Source organism: Haemaphysalis longicornis, unplaced genomic scaffold (assembly GCF_048455015.1).
Source record: "Haemaphysalis longicornis isolate Haplotype H1 unplaced genomic scaffold, Haemaphysalis longicornis Haplotype H1 scaffold_2, whole genome shotgun sequence".
NCBI classification, from domain to species: Eukaryota; Metazoa; Arthropoda; class Arachnida; order Ixodida; family Ixodidae; genus Haemaphysalis; species Haemaphysalis longicornis.
In genome coordinates, this window is record NW_027526295.1 from 257764811 (window position 1) to 257781523 (window position 16713).

Sequence of the window (16713 nt, forward strand, 5' to 3'; positions counted from 1 at the left end):
CCGATACGTTGTTTGTGAGATAAAGGTATACCATTTTACTTCTTCTCCGTGATCAATGCGTCTATTGCCTTATCTAGAACTGCTTCTTTTTCGCGATTCTCAAGTAACCGTTCTGGCACAGCGGAAGCCCGGTTTCACGCATGCGCCGTGCGTCCAGAGATCTTATCAGAGCTTTACGGTGGACCAACGGGTCTATGGGGAAATGCATTAGTTTTTAGATGCAGAGCATCTTATAGCGGGGGCCTGTTATGCGTCGAACGTGCGTCCGTCCGCACCGCTCCTCTTCACGCCAGCTGTGCGATAACGCGCGCTCGTACCCTCCTCTCCCCTCCTCCTCTCCACGCCGTCTGTGCGCTGTCGCGCTCCTCCCTCCGCGGCTCCACCCCCACCAGCTGTGATAAGCGCGCATGCGCGCCCTCTCTCATCCTCCTCTCCACTCCAGCTGCTAGCGCGCTCTCACACCTCCTCTCCCCTCCTCCTCTTCGCGTCGTCTTCGGGTTGGCGCGCTTCTGCCTCCGGGTGCGCGCTCTCTTAGTCGCTCTCTTAGGCGCTCTCTTAGGCGCACTCTTAGTCTCATACATTCAAAGTATTCAAGCAATGTGTGATGATGATGGTAACCATTCGCAATTTAATACGGAATAACAACGTAACAACACCCAACACCGTAATACCGTAATTAACAACGCAATTAACGCCGGTATCGCAACAAAGATGCTCTGCATACTCACGATCCCCCTCGGGGAGGTGCGGGTAATTTTTTTGACAGCACGCCATCGGTCCCTCTAAGAACGCTATCGCTTAAAAATTAGCAGTGGCTTAGCTCGGCTATGCCAGGATATACGTAGCGTGAGCTGAGGTTCAGCTAGTTATTCCTTAGGTTTCCTGGTTGTCTAGGATTAGCTGATTATCATGCTTAGTGCTTCTAAAATAATTTCCAATCCGATCCAATCCCGTCCAATCCAATCCAGCCCAGTCCAGTCTCGGCGGCGGCTGCTCCGGCGCGCCAGCTGTGCGCGTGAGACGGACTGCTCCTCGCTCATGCGCAGCACGGTTCTCCAAGAGCCACGCAAAACTACTCAACCTCGGCCAGTGTAACTCACGCTACAAAAAAAAAAAAAAAAAGAAGAAAACAACGCTTACGGTATCTTACGTTCTTGCGACAGCTTTGCGAATCTGAGCCCTGTTGTTTCTCAGCGACTGTTTTGAATAGTATAACCGACAGTCGATCTGTTTTCCATGCTCTCTCAAAGTCTTCCTCGCCATTTAAATCTCTAAGTGGCCAATCGCTTGTGCGGAGACCGACGCGTTTTCTCACGCGCAACGCGCATGGAAGCTACAGGACCGGCTTTCTATAGAGAAGAAACGCGCGCGGAGAAGCGTCCCTCTCCGCCCGCCCCCTTCACGCTACCAAAAAAGTCCACTTTTGGCGATGTTTACCTTGTGGCAAGCAAGCTCACCACTTAGCAACAAGGTAGTTTACGTTCTGACTTGGCGAAATCCCTACGCCCGTTCAGCATGCACTGATTCCAGAGCACTGCATGGAATTGACGACACGTTTCCAGGGGAAGCCGATAGGCGGATTAGCCGCCCGTAAGCTCGCTCCAAGGCCGCCCGCAGCGGCAATTTATCGTCACTATGGGGGCCAGATTATCTCCACTCGCCCGACGCACGGTCACACAAACACCGGAAAAGACGGGTGGGCGCAAGCGCGCGTACGACTCAGTGACGGCCAATGGCTAGCTAGCCTTAGCTGGGACGTTAAAGGGACCCTGCAACACTTTTTTCAACTTTTGTTTGAAATCTTGAATGCTTTCAGAACGTAGTCACCCAACACAACCAGTACTTAGATTAGGGGGTCGTTAAGTAGCTCAACCAAAAATTACTGCTCTAAGCTCATCAGATTACTTGCAAACTCGCTCAAAAGATTTTGCTCCCTTTCCCGGTCTTGGCGTTCTTCGACGGCTCGAATTGCATCACTAAAGACATGTAGCGGCCCTTGGCCGGTGTTCCTCGAGTTGCAACAATGAACGCTTTTCGATAGCAACTTTTTAAAAAAGCCACGAAAACAAAGCGGAAATGGAAGGCGCATCAGGTGCGACGAGCAAATCACGAAGTGCCGCTCCGTGCTGGCGATAACTATACCGTTCGCAGTAGTTGCAGACGCGAAGGAAATAGTGAAAGCGCTTATCGAAAGTGTTGCAGGGTCCCGTTAAGAGCGCTCTGAACACGGCGCGTGAAGCGGAAGAGAAAGCGGCGATATTAATCGGGGCGCGAATTTCAGAGCCAACCAGAGAGACATAGTGTCAACTATAATCTGCTACACTGTAGTGTAGCCCTGTTTATCGAATTACGACACGAGCTCAGAGCCTTTTCATCGGTTTCGGTTAAAACCCCATTCGCCTTAGCTCCCCAGCGACAATTCCGGGGCACGCTATCGTACCACTGCGTGTTCATTAAGACTCCAGTCTCTGTTGCCGCTGCATTATTTTTTATCAGTGGCCTACACGTCTTTTATTCCGGTAGTTTTGGGTGGTAGTTATTTTTGCCTGTGTCATCGACAGTGTTTCGAAACCTGGCACTGTAGCCGTGGAATAGGAAAAGGCTCCATTTTCTGTCACCTTGCGCCTAGGTTGCTTGTTTAATACCGCCTCGCCAGGGATTTAATCTCGGAAGCTGGCATCTACAAAGTAGATTGCCCCTCGTTTCACGGCATTCCCTGTCAGGTTCCTGAAAAATGGCATTTCCTGTGCCAATCTATCCTCGTTATTGTAGACATCCAGTCGCTTGGGCGGTAAGGTAAACGTGATGTTTATTCCGTGCGTAAGCTTTTAGTTAGAAACTTTTCCTAGCACCGGTTCTCCACTGCCGGCAGTACTTTGCCTTGTAGTGGCTACAATCTGTCCACTTTGACCCGTGGGCATCAGTCTACTTTGTTGGTTAGGGACGTGCACTGCAACTATTTCGCATTTCGTCTGGAGTGTTATGTATCTCCAAGAGAAGATGAGACTTGGAGGTCCAACCGCCAACAGAAGGCGGTGCTTAGCCTTCGCCTTTATTTGCACAAAGCGCGTCCATAGAATTTGCCTAGATTTTCGTACTTCGCGCTCTTAACTGGTTTTAAAGGGCAGTGACAGCGTGCGTTGACCGTTACAAGAAAGGACGTCTTTAGAAACCAAGCAAGCACACTGCACTCGGCTCGGAATGCTCCTTGTGAAAGCCAAGTATTTGCTGTCGTTGTCGCTGTTGCTGTTGTTACGCACTCGCGGACGTTTTCAACGCAGGAGTTAGAACAAATCTCAAGAGACGTCAGACTCGGTATTCAAACTCTTGGCTCCTCGGTTTTCGAGGGCGGAATTCTGTTTCGTGGCCTGTGGGGCGAAATTTTTCGCCGGCTTGAAAAGAAGAAGTGGGTGCAGAGATACTTGATACAATAAAGAAGGTTCATATTGCGCAAGGACATGCTAGGCGTCTCGCTGGGCTGTAACGCTGCGTAGCGAGCTCCGGCCGGCCGAGGTTCGCGGCTGAGGCATTGCCCCATCTGCCTTGTGCGCAGCAGATGTGATGCGACTCCGGCCGAAATTTTAATGAGGGTGACAGATGACACCTAATGGTTGAACGTAAGAAGCTAGCAGGCACTTTTTCTTGCTTATGCTTTTGTTACCAAATGTGGAGAACAGTGCGTTTCTCTTTTTTTTTGTCACCTTTATTATTTTATTTCCTTTCTTATTCTGACGTCTACTTTATTCGTTATCGTTCCCTCCCTCCCTCCATCCATTTATTTCGTAATTGATTCCTTACTTACAGTAGAATTACCATGATTAAACTTTTCACCGTATCATGCTTCGCTTTTGTAGCGCACGCCCCGTCAGTGAGAGGGAAAATTATTTGCGCAGAGTGCTACGCAATTGTTAGTGAGACGTGAAAGGATATCGGGACGTGCTCTGCTGCGTGTCGCGGCTTGTCATTCCGCGTTTGGCCTCGCATGACTTTATTCGCTCGTTGTTACGCGTTCGCGTTCGCACAGACGCCCAGGACCCAGCTCATGCAGTCTCCGCCGCGTGAAGAAAATACGCTAGGTGTTTTGTTACGATATGTGCCCCGGGCATCTTTGATTTTCCGCCTCGCGTGTAGAAAGACCGTGGCTCGAATCCCGGTGCTGAACAATCTGGACAATCCCCCCCCCCAAAAAAAAAAAAAAAAATCGCAATTATGGAATTGCAGTTGGGGCTTGGGGTGCGGCCTGACCCCGGCGACTATTGCCGGTAACGCATTCCCTCACCAGAGCAGGATTGGCCACCCTGATGTAGTAACGGCCACAACCTCCCATGAATACGCCAACTAACCCACGGCCCTCAGTCCCCAGCGGCTGCGAAGCAACTGACCACGGCGGCGGTCAGACCTGTGACGCAGCAGGGGGTGCTAAGAATACCTGGACCCGGACAGGCCGCCATTGGAATCTGAACCTGGCAACGTTTAACACGAGGACCTTATCTAGTGAAGCGAGTCTAGAGGTGTTGTTCGAGGAATTAAAAGGCATCAAATGGGATGTCATAGGGCTTAGTGAGGTTAGGAGAACAGGTGAAGCCTTTACGGTGCTGAAAAATGGACATGTTCTATGTTACCGTGGTCTAGAGGACAGAAGAGAACTGGGCGTGGCATTTCTAGTCAATAAAAACATAGCTGGCAACAAAGAAGAATACTATAGTATTAACGAAAGGGCAGCAGGTCTTGTAATTAGGCTCAATAAGAGGTACAAGCTCAAGGTGGTGCAAGGCTATGCCCCCACATCCAGCCATGACGACGAGGTAGTGGAACGCTTCTATGAAGATGTGGAATCGGCAATGGCTAAAGTAAAAACACAGTATACCGTAGTTATGGGAGATTTCAATGCTCAAGTAGGCAAGCATCAGGCTGGAGACAAGGTAGTTGGGAACTATGGTCTGGGGTGTAGAAATAGCAAGGGGGACCTACTAGTTGAGTTTGCAGAACGGAATAACCTACGCATAATGAATACCTCCTTCTGTAAACGGGAGAGCTGGAAGTGGACGTGGAGGAGCCCGAATGGGGACCGTAAAAATGAAATAGACTTCATATTATGCGATAACCCTGGCGTTGTGAAGGATGTGGAAGTGCTCGGAAGGGTAAGGAGTAGTGACCATCGTAAGGTAAGATCTCGAATTAGGCTAGATTTGAGGAGGGACCGTAACAAGCTAATACGAAAGAAGCTCATTAATGAGCTAACAGTAAGGTGTAAAGTAGAAGAATTCAGGATCGCGCTGCAGAACCGATACTGAGCTCTTACCGAGGAAGCCGAGCTTACGACACAGGAAGCCAGCGACAACCTTACACGCTTTATCACGGAGTGTGCAGTAGAAGTCGGGGGCACGATGGCTAGGCAGGATACTGGTAAACTTTCCCAGGAGACGAAAGATCTAATTTGGAAACGGCAAACCATGGCAATCTCCACCCCAGCTGACAGAATAGAACTAGCGGAGCTTTCGAAGTTAATCAATAAGTATAAGACAGCTGACATACGGAAGTATAATATGGAGAGGATCGAATACGCTGTAAAGAACGGAGGTAGCCTGAAAGCAGTAAAGAGGCGTCTTGGCGTGGGGAAAAATCAGATGTATGCAATTAAAGACAAGCAAGGCAATGTCATCACTAATAGGGATAACATAGTCACAGTGGCCGAGGAGTTCTATAGGGATCTGTACAGTAGCCCGGACATCCAGGATAATGCCGAACGAGAAAGTAGTTCAGAGGAGATAGACATCCCACCAGCAACGACCGAAGAAGTAAGGAAGGCTTTGAAAGAAATGAAAGAGGGCAAAGCACCTGGTGAGGATCAGATAACAGGAGACCTCTTGAAAAATGGAGGAGAAATTGTACTTGAAAAACTGGCAAACCTGTATACGCAATGCCTAATTACCGCAAGCGTACCGGAATCTCGGAAGAACGCGAACATCATCCTAATCCATAAGAAAGGCGACATGAAGGACTTGAAAAATTACCGACCGATCAGCTTACTGTCAGTCGTCTACAAGGTATTTACCAAGGTAATCGCTAACCGAATTTCTGCAACCTTAGATTTCAGTCAACCTAAAGAACAAGCAGGGTTCCGTGAAGGTTATTCAACAATAGACCATATTCACACGATCAATCAGGTGATAGAGAAGTGCCCTGAGTATTCTGAACCCCTATATATAGCCATCATATATTATGAGAAATCATTCGACTTGGTCGAAACCATAGCAGTTATTCAGGCATTACGGAACCAGGGAGTAGATGAGCATTATGTAAAAATACTAGAGAATATCTAAAATGGGTCCACAGCTCCATCATCCTCCATAAGGAGAGCAGTAAAATACCTATAAGGAAGGGCGTCAGACAAGGATACACAATTTCTCAAATGTTATTCACAGCATGTTTACAAGAAGTATTCACAACGTTGGATTAGGAACAGGTGGGAGCAAGGGTTAAAGGAGAATACCTCAGTAACCTCAGATTTGCTGATGACGTTGCCTTGCTTAGTAACTCGGGGGACGAATTGAAAAGCATGCTTTCCGCACTAGACGAACGGAGTAGAACTGTGGGCCTGAAAATTAATATGCAGAAAACTAAAGTAATGATCAATAACCTCGGGACAGCACAACAGTTTGGGATAGGGGGTGAGGTAGTGGAAGTGGTAAAAGAATATATCTACTTAGGCCAAGTTGTGACCCAGGATCCCAACCATGAGGCAGAGATAATTAGAAGGATCAGAATGGGGTGGAGTGCATACGGCAGACATTCTCAGATAATGAATGACAGCCTGCCATTGTCCCTGAAGAAGAAAGTGTATAACAGCTGCATCTTACCGGTACTCACCTACGGGGCAGAAACTTGGAGGCTCACTAAGAGGGTTCAACTTAAATTGAGAACGACTAAGAGGGCAATGGAGCGGAAAATGATAGGTGTAACATTAAGGGACAAGAAGAGAGCGGAGTGGGTCAGGGAGCAAACTGGTGTTAAAGACATATTAGTAGAAATTAAGAAGAAGAAATGGACGTGGGCAGGGCATGTAATGCGAAGGCAAGATAACCGCTGGTCATTAAGGGTAACAGAGTGGATCCCTAGAGAAGGCAAGCGTTGCAGGGGGCGGCAGAAAGTTAGATGGGCAGATGAGATCAAGAAGTTCGCGGGGATAAATTGGTCACAATTGGCACAGGACCGAGGTAATTGGATAATAATGGGAGAGGCCTTTGCCCTGCAGTGGGCGTAGATTGGCTGGTGATGATGATGATGTTACGCATCAGCGTTGGGCTTAAGAACGTTTCGCGTTTCAGTCATTTACGCTTAGCAATTTGCGCGACAATCTTTCGTCTCCACGAAATCCAAAGACCAGGTCTCATCTCTTTATCCCGTTCTACCCTCTTCAGTAGTTGCCGCTTCGCTGCTCGCGCGATGTCGGCTTATCCTCAAACAAATTGTCCGACCGCTCGCGCTACGAAGCGCAAACACCGGCGAGCCCGTACTTAAGTGGCCCACAGCAGCCGCCGCAGGAGCCCGGGACTGAGAGCTTCCCCCGCTCTTGAGCGCGAACCTCCTCTCAAGAGAAATCAATGTTTAAGCACCACCACTACCCCCCTCGCTTCTGCAAAGACCCCGGAACCTAGACGATAGATAGATAGATAGATAGATAGATAGATAGATAGATAGATAGATAGATAGATAGATAGATAGATAGATAGATAGATAGATAGATAGAGAGATAGATAGAGAGAGAGAGAGAGAGAGAGAGAGAGAGAGAGAGAGAGAGAGAGAGAGAGAGAGAGAGAGAGAGAGAGAGATCCTTATTGAAAGCTGGAGAGGTCAGCCCCAGTAACGGTAGGGCTTGCTACTCCAGACGAGGGTGAATACAGTAAGATGAAAGGGGGGAAATAGAGAGAGAAAGAAAGAAAATAAACAAAAAGTGGGGGGAGGGTAGGTATAGATATATATAAAACGTATGTGTTCAGAGGGTTCACAGCCCCTTTTTTACCCCACTCCCGCAAAAAAAAAAAAAAAAAAGAAGCAGAGTTCTTCTCCCAGCACTGCCTCGTCATGATTTCGCCAGGGTCCAAGGAAGGGCGAAAGTTCTGGAGCCCTTCCACGTCAAAGTCGCACAAGTGCCTTCGGTGCTGATGCCCGTTGACTAGCATATCGCGGGCGGCGGCTTAAAATGTGCCTGATGTTTTCAGTAGTAGAGCACACTGGGCACAATGGCGATGCTACCGAGCCAAGCTTAATTAAACGAGAAGCTTCGGGTGTAGGCAACCTTAAGTCGCAGCCAGTGTCGCACGCCTTCAGTGCGCTTGGGCAGACCCCGCAAATGCCGGAAATCGCACTTAGGGTCCATCACATGGAGAGGCGCTTACCCTCTCAGAGGATCCTTCCAAGCCGGCAGCTGGAGTTTCCATCCTAGGTAAAATGCAGCTGCTTTGCTATCCTCGTTGGAAAACGGGATTACAATGGTATAGTTTAGATAGAGGAGTTAATCCCTTAATGGACTCGGGATTAACGAGGCGCATGCGAGGCTCACGTCCCGTAACGGAGAGAAAGAGTGACCACGTGACGCTCCCGGCTTGTCATCGGCGCCCAGCATGGCCGATGAGTTCATAATTATAACACCACGCGGCAGAATGGCTTGTCATCGGCGCCCAGTATGCCGATGAGTTCATAATTATAACACCACGCGGCAGAATGGCTCAGTAGAAAGAGTTAGCGCCGTGTTATTTCAATGTTAATTCTTCCGGTCCGTCAGTCTCAGTTTTGAAGACGGACAGGGGGATCTCGCAGGTAAAGTTCTGCAGAAATTCAGACAATTATCTACTAATGCGTAGCATTCTTATGCCGCCTGTCTTGAGTGTGAGTTTTCTGCATCCTAATTTTTTTTTCTATATCCTGTCCGACCAATTATCTCCAATCACACTATTATAATGATTTCAGGTGAAACTTTTGAAAATCTTCATTATTGTGGAAATGTAGGGTGTTACACGGTTCGCCATTTTCCGTAATTATTTTATGTTTTTTTATTATATTTAGTTTTTCAGAATTTCGTCCGACCAATTATCTCCATTTACGTTATTACAACGATTACATTTGGAAATTTCCCGAAATCTGCATTATTGCGGAAATGCAGGGCGTTACACGGTTCGCCATTTTCTCGTAATTATATTATATATTTCTTATTTTCTTGTTTTTCAAGATTTCGTTCGACCAATTATGTCCATTTACGCTTTTCTAACGATTACAAGTGGAACTTTCCCGAAATATGCATTATTGTAGAAATGAAATGCGGTATACGTTTTGATACTTTCCCTAATTTCCTATTTTTTAGTTTAGTTTGGGAAAGCATTTTATGCCCCAAGGGAGAAAAGCCCGGCATTGGGAGATGCGGATGAGCTCAACATTCCACGCACCCGCACTAAAATAAATCCCTTAGGGCACCTACGTATGCGTACGGGCTTTGTACACCCTTCGTCAAAATTTTGTGGGCCAGTCCTAAGCCTTCTCGACCACAAAGGATTCAAATAATCGGCTTTACCTTTAAATGTAGCAAAAACATTATAAGGCAGCAAGAATGAAAGGCGTTTTCCCTAGCTTTCCTGCATAAAAAGTTTCAGCCTCGCTCGGTACGTAAGCTTGTGCATTGAAATTTTTGCAGCGTGCGCGTTTCCGGCTTGGCCCACAACATTTTGACAAAGGCTGCACGTACAAGCAGTATGGCTTTCCCTTGCAAAACTTATGAAAGACGTTCCTGCTACCAAGTCTGCTGGCTCCTTCTCTTTCATTTCTGCGTTTTCATCGGTTACCAGACCGCATACCATTGGGCTCAGAAGCAAGGAATCTGCATTATGGCAGCTTCATGAAATCAGATGGCGCGTATACCCCATGTAGCAGTAAAGTATCGCCAGGCGGAGCCACAATGCTTTTTCATGTACAGCACGTCAGCAGAATCGGGTGACCTGAGGAATTATTCCCCCTTTTGTGCCAGTACAATATCACAGGACTTGAAGGGCTACGAAAGTCACGTGGTTTAGGTTCAGGACGTCCCTTTATTGACCATATTGACACCAGTGTTCAATCTCAGGCTGTTCTTTGTGGTACGTACAAGGTAAATATAACTGGTAGCGAAGCTTCCATAGAAGCCCATACGTTCAGAAAATGGCGGCTCTTAAGCTGCTCATGGGGCTTAGCGCCATCTGTGTGAGGAGGGAACACTTCCGGCGGAACAAAAAATAAACAGGATGTGACGCAAGATCCGGTCAGAAAGTGACGTCATTTTGGTGGCATTAGCGGGAAAATTTGACTTCAAAATAGCCTTAGCAGGACTGTGGTCGCTGAGGGCTCATGTCATTGCCATCTGACGCAAGTTGGCGAGCCCTTGGCGTGTGTGCTTCAAGTCAACGCCAGCTTATACTCGTGACTAGAGAAACGCACTTTAGCATAGTGTCGTATGATTCGCCTCGGGGTTTATAAAAGCATCTTGCATCTCCTCTGAACCTTTATTCTCTATTCATGCCTTCCACTGCTGTATAAAGGCTATCAGTTGTTTATTTTGATTGCAGCGGGTGGCAAACGTACACCCCCCCCGACCGGAATTTTTTTTCTGCCTTGGGATGCAGAGCCCAAAATGACACTTGACCACTCTCCCCGGCCCCCCTTTTATATAAAAAACGTGCCCACTCCTTACCCCGATACCAATTTCTACCAACGCCACTGCTAAGTTTAATTGCGTCGCACATACGCAGGTACGCGTGCGTGCCTTAAGTATAGATCAAGGTTATATAATGCGTGCTCAGTTTGTGTTCTTCTGTTCTAAGAGAAGAAATAACGCAAATTCATGCTATAGTCAAGACATTTGAATTTTATTCCAGGATGAACATAAAACAAATTTACCACACTGCACGAAATGAGCACGTATACAATAAGTACAAAATGTTCGTGGGCACTACATGCATTATGATTTTCCTTACGCGCCGAAAAATTGACTTCACCCGTAACACATAGCATTATGAGCAATGAAAGCGTCAACAGCAGAACTACTTCGAAACAAGAGAAAAGAACTAGGCACTGCATCTTCACGCAGAAAACCGGGCCGCAGGAATGCCAATTCACGAAAGTGCAGCGAGCACACCGCAGCTGTCCCGGCGTCTTATCAAGTAGACAAGGGTTTCTACAGAAGTTCACTCAGCATTCACGCCTGCAATTTCCTGGTTGCATTATTAGGCATGTGTGGCAACAGATAAGTAAAAAGAGGAAAAATGGATCAATGCAAACGAAAGCGACGGCAGTATGTAAAAGCACATAGCAGGAAAGATCTGGCAGCAGCGCAGCACGGAGCAGCACAACACAGTACTGCGATGGAAATAATGCTTGTGCATACAAGTGCGGGAAGCAACGAGCACTACAAGCGTTGTAATGCAATAGAGAAGACACTGAGATAGACAATTAAAGCGACTCGTTTAAATTCGAGTGGTACTACGCCGAGAAGTCCTAGAGTAATTGACACAACTTGCTCTGAGCCAGCCTGAGGTGAAATCAAGAGATAACTGTAACATAAGCTTTAGACCTATTTTTTTCGAAGCACCACCACGTCCCCTTACACAACCCCGTGCACATATTAACAGTACAATAGTTTCGCGTTACCTGTGGAAATGAGAGGAAAATGGTGCAGTAAAACGCCAGGTGTACGGGAGTTGCTGTTGCAACTTGTACAGCACATCGTTTCTGTAGGTACCGACGAAAGCGCTCCGCTCCAACCGTTGGCAGCATCGTCCCGTAGTTCACCGTGCCTGCCGGGCACGGTACTACACGTGTTCACCGACGATACAACGCACCTCGCAACTCCGCGCACAGCAAAAATTAAGTGCACACCAAATTAACAAGGAAAAACGAATGCAAATGCGCACCACCAAAACACGCGAGGGGCGTTTCCTAGCAGACGAACTTTAGGAGCGCCTTTCCGATCACTACAAGGACTGCATCACAAAGCAATGACATGTGCCATTCTTCAGAGGGCGCTACAAAAAAGATTTTTGAGAATGAACGGCATTTTCATAAATTATTTATACACTGTGCCTAAATAAATGTGATTCAGAAATAAATATAGTTCGTAAAATATAATTGTTGTTTTATTGTTGAACAAAACTTGGTTTTTTGTTACTAGTGTTTGTTCCCTCCTCACCTAGTCGCGCTTCAATCGCCACTCCCATAAGCCCCCATGTTGATGTCGCTGGCAATACGTTCTGAACCGCTTTTTGCCCGAACCTTCGCTACCATTTATATTTACCTTGGTACGTATTTGCAGGCAGTCATCTTTCATGTCATGGAGCATCCCGAGGTGCCGGGATTCAACCAGTGCGTGACGTTTTCTTCGTTCCCGTCACGTGTGCACGAGACGCTGTACAACCTGTTCTGTCTGCTGGTGCTCTACGGCTTCCCGCTGTCCGCCATCATCCTGTCCTACGGGCGTATACTCTGCGAGATTCACCGACAGGCCAAAGATTCAGACGGTAAATCACGTTCGTCTCATCCTCCTTTACTTATCTGCCCCACCAGACGCCGAATGGGTGTTTCTCGTTCGGATAACATATATTTGGCAAGTTATAAAGACAAGCAGCTATACACAACAGTCAGCCGACACTGTTATCAGCATACCAACTATTTTAGCCGAAGCTAGTTCCAATAGGAATCGATACGAAAAACAATTGCCCGCTTGTGCCTGAGGCAGTCCGCGGGAAGTCGGGGATTGACGACCGATGAGGCTCATGGCACCTTAGCAAGCAATGCGTTCAGCGGCAGCTGAGGGTATGTTCCCGTGTTAGAAGAAAAGAACACTGAGGGAACCCCTCACTGTTCCTTGGATCGACAGTGGTAATTTCTTGTGGAGCTGAAACAGAACAGCTCTAATGTAATGCGCATCAAGTCAACGTAATGAACTTCCAAAATGACTAATTTATTCAGGGCCTCCAAACCACGCTGCGCCTGTTATTGCTGGCGCATTAAGCACCGAATGTGAAAGCACAATTACATTTATAAAGGTATCAGATACACAACTATTTAAGATTCCTGCCGTATTGTTACAGTGGTCTCAGAAATAGCACCGCGAATTTATGCGCGGAAACAGGACAGGGATTCAATCATCAACAACGCAAGCTTGTCCTTCCATAGTTCATAAAGCAACTGAGCGCATGCAATATGCAGCACAGGCGGCAAAAATAGTTCGTGATAGCACGTGAAAGTTAGTTCGTCTTGGAAATGTGACTAAACTGTGCTTTAAGCTGTCAGCGATATACAATGGAACGTATAGAAGTAGGGGCAGGGGTGCATGAAACATCAATCTTCTTATTCGGTTTCTTACTAACCAAAGTAGAGCTGCAAATTTCTACGCCTGCAGCGCTGTGCCCTTATTGCTCCCTCCATATCCGCGCAGCCCAGGACGGCGGTGGGAACGAGTACGCGCGAAGCACGCGCCTTCGGTGCTCGGACATGCGGCGCATGCAGCGCGCCCAGTACCGCACCCTGCGGCTCACCGTGGTCATCGTGCTGGCCTTCTTCCTCTGCTGGACGCCGTACGTGGTGATGGTGCTGTGGTACCAGCTGGACGCCGCCAGCGCCAAGGACGTGGACGACTACCTGCAGTCGTCGCTCTTCATGTTCGCCGTGTCCAACTCGTGCGTCAACCCGCTCGTCTACGGCAGCTACACGGGCCGCTTCAAGCTGCCGTGCTGCCAGCCCGGCTGCTTCCCGCCAGAAAGGGTGCGCCCCCAGCCGACGTTCAAGGACAACGACGGCCGCTACTACTCGTCGCTCAGGCGCATCTCGAGGCGCACGCTTCACTCGTGGATCCCCAAGACGGTCGTCGCTGCCGTGGCCACCGTCGGAGCCAAGCAGGAGCGCGCGGCCTTGCCCAGAGACTGCGGCCCGCTGTGCATCGTAGAGATGAGGGACATGTGCGCGTTCACGGCGGACGGAGGCTGCATGCCCTCCCCGATGGAGCCCCGCTCGGCGCAAGTCAACAGAGCGGCACACTGCGCTGCGCTCTCGCCGAAAAAGAACCACAGCCTGTGAAGCGGGTGCGACACTCGGTGATTGGACGTTGATAAGAGGTTGTACAGCAGCGGATACAGGGTTACTCGTTGTCATCGTTTGTAAGCTATGTAGGAAGCTTCCAGGAGGTCCAGTCATTCGAACAGCACATCCCAAAAACAGACGATCTCAGTTGTGGATGGACGTGAATACGAGCCTGGTGACTGGAAAGGTCGGGCTTTTGATTAAAGAATGGCTACGTTGTTCACGTCCGTGTTGTCTTGTTAGAAGCGGACGCATTGCGCCACGAAAGGTGCCACCAGGCATAGCGCTTGCCTATTATGAATTGTTCTCACACGTTCTCAAAATTGTTCTCACATTCTGCTCTGGATATGGAGTTTTGAAAAAAGGCACTGTTTCTTACAGGTAATTACATAATTTGCCTATGCTTGTGCTATACGGCCGTTTCAAAGGCCTTCCGAAGGCCCTCGAACCAATTGTATATCGAGTGCCCCATTTTAAATGCACAGGACGAACTTGTGAGGGAGCGTTCCACTGTCAATCGAAATTTTCCGCGTTGCACAGGCATCAGACGTGTTAAACAATGAAGCTACAATTGATTTAAATTCTTGGCTGTTAGAACGACATCAGAATGTGAAGAAACAAAATATCTCAACAAAACCGGTTAACCATTTGTATGCAGAATTGGGACTGGCGAGGAAGTTGACGGAATAGCGCCAACAGGTCCCAGCACTCCAAAAAGGCTTTGATCAAGTCCCGCGGTAGCATGTCGAATGAAATTTAGTTTGCCTTCTTGCTGTCGAAAGCTTCGAAAGCACAGACTCTGCGTGCGGTTGTTTCTCAAATTAACAACCAAACAGCTGCATTATTAAAACAGAATGTGTTACCCGTCCCGCATGGAGATTTTGGGTGAATGTAACTCGAAGGTGTTTCCCGAAAATAAAAATAAGCCATGTTGAATACTGGTGACAGCGCTTCCGGCCTGCATATATTTCTGTTCCTAATAAATGCAGTTTATTCTTGCCAAAGAACCTTTCCCTTCAGGGTACACGTTGCGTGGTGAAATCGTCTTTAATCATGCGAAAGCATTATGTTGTGCGCGCTAGCCGGCCCCAAATTTCACGCGCTTTCGACCGAAAGGAAAAAAAATCCGTAACCGGAACAAGCGGTGTTTACATGTGAAAACATTAAGCGCTCCATGAGGCGAAAAACAAGGTCTTGTGAGCAGCAGATGGCCCCAAAATTTCCCGTGCCTTCAACTAGAAAAAAAAAGTTCCTTGGGGCACTTAAAGGGAACCCGAAAAGCTTTGTGAAGGTGGCAATCAAATGCATTCAGGTAGTAGAACACGTAACCGGGGATTTTTGAGCCAAGTGTGAGCCCCATACGTTGTACGGATAATTTGTAAACAATTTTTGAAGATCGCCTTTTTCAGCCGATGGGCGCGACGCCGCAGCGAGCCGACCGCGGCTGACGCAACGGTGATCGCGGCTGACGCAACGGCAAAGGCGCCCCCTGATTTGCCCAATCGCCGGCGAGGTCGGCCGCCGGCGACGTCGGCCGCCGGCGGCGTCACTGCCATTGGCTTCCGGCTGCTCTTCCTCCTTCCTGCGCGATCCCGAGGCAAAGGCGGCAAAGGCGGGTCCGCAGCTATTGACGCGTGCCTAGGCGCAGGAATGTAGCTAGCTCAGAACGGAAGTCGAGCGTCGCGATATCACATGGCTATTCCCAGTGTTTCCAGCTGCTTTGAAGGAAGCAGAGAGGGAGGAGGAGTCGATCGGCAAGTGGGGAGAGGTGCATTTAATTGCTTCTGGCGCAGCTAATACTGAATGTAGATCAATAATTCCAACGGCATTGCATCGCTATATTGGTGCTACGCGACAATACAGGCCTTTTGTAAATTTTACAGAAGGCTTTTCTGGGTCCCTTTAAGTTTCCTTACGAGCTCTGGGGTGCTATTCCAGAAGGCCCGGGTTTGAGCGAAACTCGGGCAAGGCGGAGCGGAATATTAAGCTCATGATAATATTTCGGGGCAGGGTTAAAACGCTTTAAAAATGCAATTCATGCTAGTTGCTGATTATTGAGGTGACATAATCGGTCCAGGACAGCGCGCTCCAAGGATGCGCGACTAGGTCGTGGCGCAGCTTTCAGTGCTTTCTCTCGTTCCACTGCTGCACTGGTGGCTACTGGGGGCAAGCAAATCCAAAGACTTTATTTCATTGTACTTTTACTTTATTAATCTGTATTTCACTACAAATTTCATTTTATTTTTTATTCCAGGCGTTCAAATGAGCTTTTTGTTTGAAAATTTTCGTCCTAAGGAGTAGCTTCTGCCGTCCGTGGCCAACAGAACAATCACGTAACTATGGCCGACTGGCAAAAAAAGAAAGCGGGTGATAGAAGCGCGCCACATTCAAAACAGTTGCTGCTCGTGTTACGTTATTGAAACCCTCCGCTTTTCGACACAAAATTTCCTCGGCTCCGTCCAGTCTGCCTACGTGCTTTTAAGGCGAAAACCTGGCGATACGTATTAGCAACTTCTTTTCAATACATTGCACTTGCGGTTTTAGATGCGACGCATCTCTTTCACTCGCCTTGTCTCTCCGGCGTCGTCCGGGGTAGTCCGCATCCCTCCCCCA

The 16713-nt window shown here is 48.2% G+C and overlaps 1 protein-coding gene across 1 annotated transcript in view; it reads left to right on the forward strand.

Moving 5' to 3' along the window:
- Positions 1-15052, forward strand: part of LOC144170474 (adipokinetic hormone/corazonin-related peptide receptor variant I-like) — a 65468-nt gene extending 50416 nt beyond the window's left edge. Inside the window, exons 3-4 of the mRNA XM_077700302.1 lie at positions 12335-12539; positions 13460-15052. Of these exons, the coding sequence (XP_077556428.1) occupies positions 12335-12539; positions 13460-14097 (843 nt within the window). The 3' untranslated portion in view covers positions 14098-15052. The remainder of the gene's footprint in view (positions 1-12334; positions 12540-13459) is intronic.
- The last annotated feature ends 1661 nt before the right edge of the window (positions 15053-16713 follow it).